The sequence below is a fragment of the Ornithorhynchus anatinus genome, chromosome 1 (assembly GCF_004115215.2).
Source record: "Ornithorhynchus anatinus isolate Pmale09 chromosome 1, mOrnAna1.pri.v4, whole genome shotgun sequence".
NCBI classification, from domain to species: domain Eukaryota; kingdom Metazoa; phylum Chordata; class Mammalia; order Monotremata; family Ornithorhynchidae; genus Ornithorhynchus; species Ornithorhynchus anatinus.
In genome coordinates this window covers 134,116,427-134,131,391 of record NC_041728.1, presented here as the reverse complement: position 1 = coordinate 134,131,391, position 14,965 = coordinate 134,116,427, and the positions used below count along the sequence as shown (strand labels likewise).

The window sequence follows — 14,965 nt, the reverse complement described above, 5'->3', positions numbered from 1 at the left end:
ACGGGCAGAGATTGTGTCTGATTCTGTTATACTCTCTGAAGAGTAACCGGTTCGCCCTCACTAAATATTATTCATTGATAGCACAACACTAGATGTTGTACATGTAGGAGGAGAAAAACATCAGGCCCCTACCCATGTGAGACTTACAATCGAATCAGTGTGGCTTCCTGGAGGGAGCACGGGCTTGGGAGTCAGAAGTCTTGGGTTCTAATCCCTGTTCCACCACTTGTCAGCTATGTGACTTTGGGCAAGTCACTTCACTTCTCTGTGCCTACCTCATCTGTAAAATGGGAATGAAAACTGGGGGCCCCACGACAGACCCAATTACCTTGTATTTACCCCGGTGCTTAGAATAGTGCTAGGCACATAGTAAGTGCTTAACAAATGCCATAATAATAATTATTATTATTATCAAATCAGGGAGATGGATGGATATAAATTTCCTAGTGTGCAATGGGGATAAAAAAATGGAAGAGTTTAATTACGAATGGTAAAAACCTAAAGTAAGCAGTGAAATAACTGAGAGAGTATTCCTGAAGACCGTAAACTCCTCGAGAGCAGGAATCGTGCCTGTCAGCTCTGTCGACGTTGTGCTTCCATAATTGCTTGGTACGGTGCTGTGCATGCCGTAAGCGCTCAGTAAATCTGATCGAAGTACAGATAAGGGCAAAGTTGGCGGAGGTGTAGACTACGGGCAGTGCAATTTCAACCCCAGTAATCCAGTTGTTGAAAAAAGAGGTGCACGTGCGGTGCGTTCCTGCTCGTATTCTTCAAGTTTCTTTTTCGAAAAAGGAGATGCACAAGTGGTCTATGGAGCATTCTTCCTCGTAGTCTTCAAGATTCGTTCTTTTTAAAAAATAGAGAGGCAAGTGTGATGTACTTTTTCCTCGTATTCTTTAGGGGCTACTCTCGAAATGTTCTTACTTTTTCTCCACAACGTGCTAGAGTCCTAAAGCCCGGTGCCTACCATTTACGCTGGGAGCGCTGTGGGTCATCTCGTTTGTACTCCGAGTCCGGAAGAGGGAATATGAACCTGTCTGGGTATCCGCTCTCCAGTATTTCTTTGTTACTGACCAAATTCGGGGTCCCGGTGAGTTACAGACTGTGTTTTTATGTTTACAGGAGCAGAAAGATTCAGATACGGAACATCCCCCCTCACCTACAGTGGGAGGTAAGCCAAAGTCTCTTTCAATTATCATATTGAGATTTGCCTGAAGGTTTGTTGCGTCATTTCTCCCCTTCTACCTTGCCCCCAACCCCCTACCCCAACCTTGTTTTAATCTCTTATAGACTTTAGATTTGTGACAATTCCAAGAAGCCAAGCAGATTTTATCCTTCTGGGGATCCCATTCCTGTCTGATTTGTCCCAAGGTTCAGAGAGCATCTATGGTCATAATGGCCCACCCTAATGGTTCTCCCATTTGGCCTCTACGATATTCTGGGATATCTCTTTTCATATTTGAATTTGTTTCTCTTTGCACTTCTTTTGAAGCCATCAGACTTCTTTAGCATTTTCTCTTAGATATTTGCTTGGGTTTTAAGCTCAGAATAAGGCAGGGGAATCAAACTGTCCTGATTTCAGTGGAAGAGTCTCGAACTATGAAGATTTGCCCCATAACTCTTTTAGGTGTGAGAAGCAGCTTGGCATAGTGGATAGAGCATGGGTTTGGGAGTCAGCAGGACCTGGGTTCTAATCCCGGCTCTGCCACTTGTCTGTTGTGAGACCTTGGGCAAGTCACTTACTTCTTTGTGCCGCAGTTATCTCATCTGTAAAATGGAGATGAAGCTGGTGAACCCCGTGTGGGGCAGGGACCGTGTCCAACCTGATTAGCTTGCATCTACACCAGTGGTTAGAACTGTGCTTGACATGTAGTAAGCATTTAACAAATACCCATTATTATTATTATCATTATTATTATTTCCTGGTCCCACTGGGCCAGGGTAGAGAGCACTACTCTCATTCTCTGCCATTTCCACTTACCAGCAAATCCAGCTCCACTCAGGCTTGTTAGACTGTAAGATTCTGGTGGGTAAGGAATGTGTCTACCGACTCTATTGAATTATACACTTCCTAGCACTTAATACAGTGCTCTGCACAAAGTAGAAGCTCAATAAATCCCATGGATTGTTTGCATACAGTAGGAGCTGCCTAGCCACAGTCCCTTGGGCGGATGCCGCAAATATGGCAGTGAATACCTCTCTCTGCCTTATTCCTTTCTCCCCTTTCTCTCCTCTCCTTCTTTCAGTCAGTCGTATTTATTGAACGCTTACTGGGTCCAAAGTACTAAGCACTTGGGACAGCACAGTAAAACACAGTTGGTAGACACGTTCCTTGCCCTCTCCTCTTTTCCCCTTTCCTCTCTCTTTCCCTCTTTCTGCACATTTCTGTAGCCTTCCTCCCAACTCTCTCCTTTCCTTCCCATTTTGTCCTTCCTCCCCTCTCTTTTTCCCACCGGTTCTTCCCTGTTCCACCGAAAGTGACCAGAATGTTGGTCATTTTACCCAGAAAGCTCTTGTAAGGCGACATAAGTGAGATCCAGGGTCTCCGATTTTATAGTTTGCAGTAGGTTCTATTTATAGGCACACAATGATTCCATGATTAAATCCCTTCAGTTCAAAAATTGCACCATAGAACGGTTCTCCTTTCCCTTGGGCTTTTGCTTGTTTTGGGTGAGATATGATAAAAACCTCTTTTTAATCATAGGGAAAACATTCAAAGCATTTAGCTATGAAGCTTCATCTGTTAAGAATATTAAATGTTGAATCCAATCAGAATGCCAGTGGCCTCAACTCCATATTCATGCTCTAACCCAGTAGCGTCAATTTGCACACGTCCAAAACCTAAGGATGTAAAGCAGCGCACTTAAAGGAAATTGAATTACCTCTGCTTCTCCTTTGACTCTTCCCTTTCATTCTGTAGCCTCATTCAACCTCCTGCCTAAACCTTCCCATCTTTCCTCAAAGAGCATTTCCCAAATATGCCCCTCCCTCACCACCTTTACAACCCCAATCCAGCTTCAAGCCCTTTTTTTGTGTCGTGATTAGATCCGGGGAGTCAGACGGACCTGGGTTCTAATCCCGGCTCCGCCACTTGTCTGCTGGGTGACCTTGGGCACTTCGCTTCACTTCTCTGAACCTCGGTTACCTCATCTCTAAAATGGGGATGAAGACTGTGAGCCCTATGTGGGACAGGGACCATATTCAACCCAATTAGCTTGTATCTATCCCAGCGCTTAGTACAGTGCCTGGCATAGAGTAAGTGCTTAAAAAATTCCACAATTATTATTATTTTGTATCAGCCCCCTCACTTGTGTCTCTGCCTCTGCCTCTCCCTGCCTTCAGTTCCCCACTTTCTGCTGCTGGCTGGGTCATCTGTCCACAAAATCCCTTGTCCCCCATCTCTCCTCAGAACACTCCCCATTGGTTCCCCATCATGCTCCCCATCAAAGAAAGAGTCCTTCCCATTGGGTTTTAGTGTGTCCACCAGCTGTCTCCAGTTAATGTCTCGTTCCCTCTCCTTATCCTCTGCCGCTCTGCTTAGGCTCGTGTCACTCCTTGTAAGCCCACCCTCATTGTAACCCTACTCTCATCTTGCTTGACTCGGACCCCTCGCTCATGCTGTGGATACTGTAAGCGCATAATCATAATTCATTCATTCATTCAATAGTATTTATTGAGCACTTACTATGTGCAGAGCACTGTACTAAGCACTTGGAATGTACAATTCGGCAACAGATAGAGACAATCCCTGCCCGTTGACGGGTTTACAGTCTAATCGGGGGAGACAGACAGGCAAAAACAATAGCAATAAATAGAATCGAGTGGATGTACATCTCATTAACGAAATAAATAGGGTAATAAAAATACATACAAATGAGTGGACGAGCACAGTGCTTAGGGGAGGAGAAGGGAGAGGGGAAGGAGCAGAGGGAAGGGGGGGGAAGGGGAGGGAGGGGCAGAGAGGGAGCAGAGAGAAAAGGGGAAGCTCAGTCTGGGAGGGCCTCTTGGAGGAGGTGAGCTCTTTAATAGTGATAATAATAATTGTTATTGTCTCTGGAGCCTGGAACTCTTGCCCCCTTCAATCTTCCAACCCTCAGCAACCAGCAACCCCAGCTCTACTCAGGCTTTTAATACTGTAAGCTCCCGGTGGGTAAGGAATATGTCTACCAACTCTATTGAATTGTACACTCCCTAGCGCAAAGTAGTTGCTCAGTAAATCCCATTGATTGTTTGAATACAGTAGGAGCTGCCTCTGCCTACCCACTGTCGCTTGGGCGGATGCAGCAATATGGCAGTGAGTACCTCACTCTGCCTTATTCCCGTCTCCCCTTTCTCTACTCTCCTTTCAATCAGTGGTATTTATTGAACACTTACTGGGTCCAGAGCACTGTACTAAGCACTTGGGACAGTACAGTAAAACACAGTTGGTAGACACATTCCCTGCCCGTAATGTCAAAACCCTTCTAAAATCCCTCCTCCTTCAACAAGACTTCTTCCCCTATTAATGATCAGAACCCTGGAACTTACCAACCCTTCAGCCGCCTCATGCATTTATCCATCTGGCCCCACCTTTTTTTAAATGATATAATAATGGTTTATTATTATGGTAGTTGTCAAGTGCTTACTATGTGCCGAGTACTGTTCTAAGCACTGGAGTAGATATGTCAGTCAGGTTGGACAAAGTCCCTGTCCCCTGTGGGGCTCACAGTCTTGATCCCCATTTTTACAGATGAGGGAACTGAGGCCTGGAAAAGTGAAGTGATTTGCCCAAGGTCACATAGCAGACACGTGGTGGAGCTGGAGTTAGAACCCAGGTCCTCTGATCCCAGACCCATGTCCTATCCACTAAGCCATGCTGCTTCTCTGGTACATGTTAAGCGCTCACTATGTGCCAGGTACTGTACTAAGCCCTGAGGTAGATACAAGTTTATCAGGTTGGGGACAGCCCCTGCCCCACATGAGGTTCAGTCTTATTTCCCGTTTCCCCAGCTCCCTGTCTTCATTCCTTCCAAGCCAATTCAGCAGCTTGTAGTACCTCGCTTTTGCCTTTCTTTCATTCAATAGTATTTATTGAGCCCTTACTATGTGCAGAGCACTTTCCCACCTCCTTCCCCTCAATCCCCCTGTTCTCACAGCTTGAAACTCCCTTCTTCCCCATGTCAGACAGGACACAGTTCTCCCCACATTCATATTCTTCCAACAAGCTCTCTCCAGTTGATTTCTTTGCACCCTGAGACATAGCGCTTCAGCCAACTGTACCATTTGTGAATTTATTTACCCCCACTCTAATAGTCATGCATATGCTCTCCCTTTATTTTTAACCTCTCTAGTTGTAAATATTTTTCTGGGTTTTTTTTTCCCCTTAAACTGCCAGTTCTTTGAGGGCAGGGAACAGGTCACTTTGCTGTTCTGTGTCTGGAACAATGCACCACACCAAGGGATAATAATAATTGTGGTGTTTAAGTGTTCACTATGTGCAGGCCCCGTACTAAGCTCTGGGGAGGACACAAACAGATTGGGTTGGATGTAGGCCCTGCCCAGCATCGGGCTCAGAGTATTAATTCCCATTTTACAGATGAAGTAAGCACTCAATAAATACCATTGCTATTATTCTCAGTGCCATTCTTACACTGCTCCAGTTTCAGAGGAATTAGACATTGGATGTTATTTTGGGTTTTATGAAGTTCTTACGTGACTTCTATAAAACTAATCCTTACGGTTTTCACTGGCAGACAATTTGGCCTTCCAAACCCATCTCTAGCGTGTATATGTAATATATATATATGTACATATATATGTGTGTGTGTATCTATATATATGTAATATGTATGTATATATATATGTATATGTATAATATATATATTACATATATATGTGTGTGTGTGTGTATATATATACACATATATATATATATATATATATATATAAAATTGTATTTGTTAAGCACTTACTGTCAGGCACTTTTCTAAACACTGGGGTAGATATGTTTATCAGGTTGGACACTGTCCATGTCCCACCCAGGGCTCATAGTTTTAGTAGGAAGGGATAGGATTTAATCTCCATTTTACAGTTGAGAAAACTGAGGCCCAGAAAAGCGAAATGACTGGCCCAAGGTCACAGAGCAATCAATTAGCAGATTGAGATTAGAATCCAGGTCCTCTGACTCCCAAGGCCTGCGTTCTTTCCACTAGGCCTGAGGTTCTGAGAAGTGAAGTGACTTGCCCAAGGCCACAGAGCAAGCAACCGGCAGAGTTGGGAATAGAACCCAGGTCCTCTGAGTTCCCAGGCCCCTGCTCTATCCACTAGGCAGCGCTGCTTTAAATTGCCTGTAGTGCACCCTTAGGTTAGCCACTTAACTTTTCAGGGCCTCAGTTTCCCCATCTGTAAAATGGGGATTTAATATCCATATCCCTCCTACTTAGACTATGAGCCCCATGTAGGGCAGTGACTGGTCCATCATAATTATCCCATATATAACCCAACACTTAGTACAGTCCTTGGTAAATGGTAAGCACTTAATGAATGCCACTAGTGTTATTATTAGGTGTTTTAGGACACAAGAACTTCTGGCCCAGAGATCAATCGATCAGTGTTATTTGTTCAGTACTTTGTGCACAGCACTGTAATTAAGCACTCAGTAGAATACAGTATTCCCCTCTCGGGATCACACCTGGAGAGTTTCCAGTATTCTACCGTGGCTCAGTGGAAAGAGCACGGGCTTTGGAGTCAGGGCTCATGAGTTCGAATCCCAGCTCTGCCACTTGTCGGCTGTGTGACTGTGGGCGAGTCACTTCACTTCTCTGTGCCTCAGTTCCCTCATCTGTAAAATGGGGCTTAAGACTGTGAGCCCCATGTGGGACAACCCGATTCCCCTGTGTCTACCCCAGCGCTTAGAACAGTGCTCGGCACGTAGTAAGCGCTTAACAAATACCAACATTATTATTATTATTATTACCAGTCTCATTAGAGGCGTACCCATTCCATTCGTAGCTCGGGCAATGGCCAATGAGTGGCAGGCAATCTACTACAAGTCAAAACTCACCCTTGCTGGGCAGCAGCGGCACGGGAGAGAGTGGAGGGCGGAGACTCAGTTTACCGCGTGGAAGAAGGCAATGGTCAACCACTTCTGTATTTTTACCAAGAAAACTCTCTGGATCCACTACCAGAACGATTGCAGATGGAGGAGTCGCTATGGGCCCACTTGTCAGCTGTGTGACTGTGGGCAAGTCACTTAATTTCTCTGTGCCTCAGTTCCCTCATCTGTAAAATGGGGATTAACTGTGAGCCTCACATGGGACAACCTGATTACCCTCTATCTACCCCAGCGCGTAGAACAGTGCTCTGCACATAGTAAGCACTTAACAAATACCAACATTATTATTATGGGTCGAGGTGACTCGGCAACATAAGACAAGCACAATATAACAGAGTTGGTAGATGTGTTCCCTGCCCACAGTAAGCTACAGTCTAGGAGAGATAGATATTAGTATAAATAAATAAATTATGGATATTCATTCAGTCGTATTATGTACATGAGTGCTGTGAGATTGAGGAGGGGGTGAATAAAGGGTGAAAATCCAACTAAGCTTGCTGTGGGCAGGGAGTATTTATTGTTATTCTGTACTGTTCCAAGAGTTTAGTCTTTGCACATAGTAAGCCCTTAATAAATATGATTGAATGAAAGTGCAAGGATGACATAGAAGGAAGTGGGAGAATCAGTCAGTAGTTTTTATTGAGCACTTACTGTGTGCAGAGCACTGTACTAAATCGTGTGGGAGAATACAGCAGCCACATTTCCTGCCCACAAGGAGCTTACAGTCTAGAGGAGACAGATGTTAAAATAAATTATGGATATGGACACACGCGTGCTGTGGGGCATCGGCACATAGACTGCTGTGCACTCCAAATGCTTCCAGCCTAACTTGGCCCTGTTCACTTCTGATTCATGTGGGACAACCTGATTACCCTGTATCTACCCCAGCGCTTAGAACAGTGCTCTGCACATAGTAAGCGCTTAACAAATACCAGCATTGTTATTATTGTTATTATTATTGATGGGAAGCAGCATGGCCTAGTGGCTAGACCCCGGGCCTGGGAGTCATCGGATCATGGGTCCTAATCCCAGCTCCGCCACTTGCCTGCTGCGTGACCTTGGATGAGTCACTTCATTCCTCTGGGCCTCAGTTCCCTCATCTGGAAAATGGGGATTGAGACCGTGAGCCCCACGTGGGACAGGGACGGTGTCCAACCCCGTTGGCCTGTATCCACCCCACCGCTTCGTACGGTGCCTGGCACATAGGAAGAGCACAACAGATACCATCATTATTCTTATGGAAGCAGCGTGGCTGCGTGGAAGGAGCCGGGGCTTGGGAGTCAGAGGGCGTGGGTTCTAATCCCGGCTCTGCCACCTGTCTGCTGTGGGACCGATTTGTATATTCCAAGTGCTTAGTACAGTGCTCTGCACATAGTAAGCGCTCAATAAATACTATTGAATGAATGAATGACCTTGAGCAAGTCACTTCTGTGGGCCTCAGTGGCCACATCTGGAAAATGGGGATGAAGACTGCGAGCCCCGTGTGGGACAACTTGATTAGCTTGTATCTCCCCCGGCGCTTTGAACGGGGCTTGGCACATAGTAAGGGCTTAAGAAATACCACAATTATTATTATTATATTTCTGTTAGGGACAAAGGTCTGTTTTCCTTTGTCCCTCCTATGAGGGTCTTCCTCCCTCCATGCTAATGCAGGCCTGCCCCCAAATGGCCAAAGCCAGCAATGCATCCCAAACTATTTAAAATGTGAAAATGCGCATTTATCTGGGGGCTTTTTAAAATTTGTTCCCCCTATTAAGCTCTTACTATGTGCCAGGCACCCTAATAATAATGCTGGTATTTGTTTAGTGAGAAGCAAAGTTTAGTGAGAAGTGAGAGTTTAGTGGTATTTGTTTGAGAAGCAGCGTGGCTCACTGGAAAGAGCACGGGCTTTGGAGTCAGAGGTCATGGGTTCGAACCCCGGCTCTGCCACTTGCCAGCTGTGTGACTTTGGGCAAGTCACTTAACTTCTCGGTGCCTCAGTTCCCTCATCTGTAAAATGGGGATTAAGACTGTGAGCCCCACGTGGGACAACCTGATTCCCCTATGTCTACCCCAGCGCTTAGAACAGTGCTCGGCACATAGGAAGCGCTTAACAAATACCAACATTATTATTATTATTATTATTAGTGCTAACTACGTGCAGAGCACTGTTCTAAGCGCTGGAGGAGATACAAGCTAATCAAGTTGTCCCACACAGAGCTCGCAGTCTTCATTCCCGTTTTCCAGATGAGGTCACCGAGGCCCAGAGAATAATAATGTTGGTATTTGTTAAGCGTTTACTATATGCAGAGCACTGTTCTAAGCGCTAGGGGAGATACAGGGTGATCAGGTTGTCCCACGTGAGGCGCACAGTTAATCCCCATTTTACAGATGAGGTAACTGAGGCACAGAGAAGTTAAGTGACTAAAGTGACTTGCCCAAGGTCACACAGGGGGAGATACAGGGTAACCGGGTTGTCCCACGTTAGGTTCACTGTTAATCCCCATTTTACAGATGAGGTAACTGAGGCACAGAGAAGTGAAGTGACTTGCCCACAGTCACACAGCTGGCAAGTGGCAGAGCCGGGATGCGAACCCATGACCTCTGACTCCCAAGCCCGGGCTCTTTCCACCCTAGTAAATGCTGAGTTAGGCGATAATGGGGTTGAGCCCAGTCCCTCTCCGCCATGGGGCTCGCAGTCTTAATCCCCATTTTACAGATGGGGGAACTGAGGCCCAGAGGAGGGAAGTAATAATAGTAATACTGATGGCATTTGTTAAGCGCTTACTATGTGCAAAGCACCTTTGTAAGCGTTGGGGAGGATACAAGGTTATCAGGTTGTCCCACGTGGGGCTCACAGTCTTAATCCCCATTTTACAGTTTAGGGAACTGAGGCACAGAGAAGTTAAGTGACTTGCCCAAAGTCACACAGCTGACAAGCGGCAGAGCTGGGATTTGAACCCATGACCTCTGAGTCCCCAGCCCATGCTCTTTTCATTGGTCATCCAGCAGACAAGCGGTGGGGCTGGAATTCAAAACCAGGTCCTTCTGACTTCCAGGTTCATGGTCTATCCACTAGGTAGTCCTGGGGCTCCAGGGCAGTAGCATCCGTGAGAATAATAATGATGATGGCATTTGTTAAACGCTTACTATATGCCAAGCACTGTTCTAAGTGCCGCGGGGGGAGGGGGGGGGAGATGCAAGGTGATCAGGTTGTCCCACGTAGGGCTCACAGCAGCAGTAAAGAAGCAGCGTGGCATGGTGGATAAAGCACCGGCCTGGAAATCAGAAAGTCATGGGTTCTAAACCTGGCTCCTCCATATGTTTGCTGTGTGACCTTGGGCAAGTCACTTCACTTCTCTGAGCCTTAGTTCCCTCATCTGTAAAATGGGGATTAAAAGTGTGATTCCCACATGGGTCAGGGACTGTGTTCAACCTGATAAACTTGTGTTTCCTCCAGTGCTTAGAATTGTGCTTGGCACATATTAAGTGCTTAACAAGTACTATTATTATTATTGTTATTATCATTATTACCCCTTGTGGATGTAGCAGTTCTCAGATTAATGGGACCTCCTATCCTCATCCCTACTGCTCTAGAAGTGAAGGTGGAGTGGTTACTTGGTATTTGTTATAGCCCCAAGTCAGTCAGCCATTCAGCAATGGTATTCTTTGATGATAATAATAATAATTGTAGTATTTGTTAGGCACTTACCTTGTGCCCAGCATTGCTCTAAGCTCTGGGGTAGACACAAGGTAATTCATTCAATCCATTCAGTTGTATTTATTGAGCACTTACAGTGTGCAGAGCACTGTATTTAAGGCTTGGAAGAGTACAATAAAACAATAATAATAATGTTAGTATTTGTGAAGCGCTTACTGTGTGCAGAGCACTGTTCTAAGCCCTGGGGTAGATAACAGAGTAATCAGGTTGTCCCACGTGAGGCTCACAGTCTTAATCCCCATTTTACAGATGAGGTAACTGAAGCACAGAGAAGTTAAGTGACTGGCCCACAGTCACACAGCTGACATAAACAGACACATTCCCTGCCCACAACGAGCTTACAGTCTACAGGTAATCAGGTTGGACACAGCCTCTGTCCCACATGGGGCTCATAGACTTAATCCCCATTTTACAGATGAGGGAACTGAGGCACAGAAATGTGAATGACTTGCCCAAGGTCACCCAGCAGACATGCAGTGGAACCAGGATTAGAACCCACATCCATCAACTTCCAGGTCCGTGTTCTTGCTGTGGACAGAAAGAATTAAATAATTACCATGTGCAAAGTACTGTAGTTGGACGCAGTCCCTTTCCTGCTCACAGTCTAAGTAGGAGGGAGTAGGATTGAATCCCCATTTTACAGATGAAGAAACTGAGGCACAGAGAAGTTCAGTGACTTGTCCAAAGACACAGCAGACACATGGCCTAGCAGATAGAGTATGGGCCTAGGAATCAAGGGGACCTAGGTTCTAATTCTGACTGTCACATGTCTGTTCTGTGGCCTTGGGCAAGTCACTTGACCTATCTGTGCCTCAGTTACCTCATCTGTAAAATGGAGATTAATATTGTTAGCCCCATATAGGACATGGACTGTGTCCAACCCGATAACCTTATATCTTCCCCAGTGCTTAGTACAGTGCCTGGCACATAATAAGTGCTTAAAAAATGCCATAAAAAATGTGGTAGAGTCAGGATTAGAACACAGGTCCTATGACTCACAGGACCATGCTTTTTCCACTAGGCCATGCTGCTTTTTCTACAGTACAATGGAGTTGGTAGTCAAGAAGGCACATCTCCTCCAAGAAGCCTTCCCTGACTAAGCCCTCCTCTCCTCTTCTCCCACTCCCTTCTGTGCCGCTCTTACTTGCTCCTTCATCCTTCCTCCCATCCCCACAGCACATAGGGATATACCTGAATATATCTGTAATTTATTTCCTTATTCAATTATCTGTGTATTTATTTGTATTAATGTCTGTCTCCCCCTCTAGACTATGAGCTTGCTGTGTGCAGGATGGTGTTTGTGTTATATTGTACTCTCTGAAGCACTTAGTACAGTGCTTTGCACAGAGTAAGCACACACTAAATGCGACTGAATGAACGAATGAATAAATGAACAAGATATTCATTCATTCAGTCGTATTTATTGAGCTCTTACTATGTGCAGAGCACTGTGCTAAGCGCTTGGAATGTACAATTCGGCAACAGATAGAGACAATACCTGCCCAGTGACGGGCTTACAGTCACAAGGAGCTGACAATCTAAAGGGGGGGGAGACAGAGAAGCAGCATGGCTTAGTGGAAAGAGCCTGGGCTTGGGAGTCAGGGGTTGTGGGTTCTAATCCCACCTCTACCACTCGTCTGCTGCGTGACTTTGGGCAAGTCACTTAACTTCTCTGTGCCTCAGTTACCTCATCCGTAAAGTGGGGATTAAGACTGTGAGCCCCAAGTGGTTCAACTTGATAACCTCGTATCTTTCTCAGTGCTTAGAACAGTGCTTGGCACATAGTAAGTACTTAACAAATACCATTATTATTACTATTATTAAAATGAAATACAGATAGGAAAAATAGTAAAGTGTAAAGATATGGACATAAGGGCTGTGGGACTCGGGTGAGTATCAAAAATGCTTAAGGGACAAGACAGGGGACGTCTCAAGGACAAAGACCTTATTTAGGGCAGTTCTTCTGAATCCTTTTTTTTTTTTCAATTCTTCAGTATGACCTTCAAATTCCCACCAATAGTGAGGGAACACAGCCCCTAAGTACCACGTGATTTCTGTGAAGGAGTCCGAAAATACAATTTCAGTGATTTTATGTCTGCAGCTGCCTCTGTCGGATGTTACAGATTGGGGAGCACAGAAATGCTGCCTGTCTACTTGTTTTGTTGTCCGTGACCCTGTTGTTGGGTTGGGATTGTCTCTGTTTGTTGCCCAATTGTACTTTCCAAGCACCTAGTACAGTGCTCTGCATGCAGTAAGTGCTCAATAAATACGATTGAATGAATGAATGAATGCTCTCGGTCCAATGGACAGGCCCAGCAAGGCTCCTCAAAAATATTAGGCCAACAGAGATTGTCGTGGCTACCAAGGCAATCAGTTTCTGGGCCATGGCCATATGATCACATGATTGACACTATGCTGCAGTCAATTTAGCTATAAAGAGATTGTACAAGTAATACATCTTCAGGTGTGTTACACAATGTGTCGCACCCCCTCACCCCCCCCCCCCCCCCACATTTGTCTTATTCATGACACTTTGTGTTCCAGCGGGAACAAGTGTTCCCCCCCAAGACTTTAAGCTCGTTGTGGGCAGGGAACATGCCTGCCAACTCAGTTCACATTCATTCATTCTTTCATATTTACTAAGCGCTTACTGTGTGCAAAGCACTGTACTAAGAACTTGGGAGAGTACAATATCACAGCATGGCATAGTGGTTGGAGCACAGGCCTGGGATTCAGAAGGTCATGGGTCCTAATCCCAGCTCCGCCTCATGTCTGCTGTGTGACCTTGGCAAGTCATTTCACTTCTCTGGGCCTCAGTTACCTCATCTGCAAAACGGGGATTGAGACTGTGAACCTAAAGTGGGACAGGGACTGAGTCCAATCCGATTTGCTTGTATCCATCCCAGCACTTAGTACAGTGCTTGGTACATAGTCAGTGCTTAACAAATGCCACAGTTATTTATTATTATTATGTAAGTGCTTATTATGAGCCAGGCACTGTTCTACTCGATCAATAAGGACCATCGATCGATTGATTGGTGCTGAGGAGGAATCAATTCCTTTGCGTAAATTCCAGGGCTTTAAAATCTCAGGACTGAGCAGAGCACCACTCCTGATAAGAGACTCCATCCTTATCATCAAATTTGCTTGTTTGAAGCAAATTGGTCTTCTGATGCTTTGCCGTCTTCACTTCAAAGGCGTTTCCCTGCGTGGTTTTACTCTCTGCAACTCACCTCTTTCTCTTTCAGGTGCTGGATGGACTTTTAGCTCAATATGGGACAGTGGAGAATGTGGAACAAGGTAACAGATGGGAGAGAAATCAAGATTTTCATTTTATGAATTTGAGGGGTCACCTGTGAATCTTCTCAGACTGTTTCATCCAGCGACAAACCTTTCCCTTCAATATGTCCATTAGGCATCCCGCATCCATGAATCTCTCCAAACACTCTTTGGATCTACTAATATTTTCTTTCTGTAGTAACACATCCCAGATGATAGTTTGGTTTGAACCTGTCACCTCCAAGCATCCTGATGTTTCGGGATAATGCAGAGTCAAAGTTCTGCATTTTCCCATCATGATTTTCCACATCCTTCACGGTTTCAAAGACTTCAGTCGTGCCCCCTACTCACCTTCATCTTTCCAGACTGAAAGGTCTGGAAGCAGGATGGCCTAGAGGAAAGAGCCCGGGCTTGGGAGTCAGAGCTCATGGGTTCGAATCCCGGCTCTGCCACTTGTCAGCTGGGTGACTGTGGGCAAGTCATCTAACTTCTCTGGGCCTCAGTTACCTCATCTGTAAAATGGGGATTAAGATTGTGAGCCTCATGTGGGGCAACCTGATTACCCTGTATACCCCAGCGCTTAGAACAGTGCTCTGCACATAGTAAGCACTTAACAAATACCAACATTATTATCATTATTATTAACAAATACCATAAGCAAAACAAAACAACATTAAAAAAAAGAGTCCTCTTCATTTGGTTTAAAATGAAATGTAAGCTGCTGTAACGTCGGACGTCTTGGTTTCCCCTCTCATCTCCCCTTCCCTCTACTGCATCTTTACTTTGTATTTGGCTGGATTTACCAAGGGAGTTTGTTGAGTGTCCAATTGTCAGCTTGCCTTTATTTACTTTGTATTTACCCCAGCGCTTAGAAGAATGCTTGGCACATAGTA

The 14,965-nt window shown here is 45.3% G+C and overlaps 1 protein-coding gene across 2 annotated transcripts in view; it reads left to right on the top strand.

The window, feature by feature from the left end:
* IGF2BP2 (insulin like growth factor 2 mRNA binding protein 2) overlaps window positions 1–14,965 on the top strand; it is a 242,465-nt gene that overhangs the window by 161,118 nt on the left and 66,382 nt on the right. For both annotated transcript variants that reach the window (XM_029071140.1, XM_029071130.1), the window contains exons 3-4: window positions 1,123–1,171; window positions 14,042–14,093. In XM_029071140.1, coding sequence (XP_028926973.1) covers window positions 1,123–1,171; window positions 14,042–14,093 — 101 coding nt within the window. The remainder of the gene's footprint in view (window positions 1–1,122; window positions 1,172–14,041; window positions 14,094–14,965) is intronic.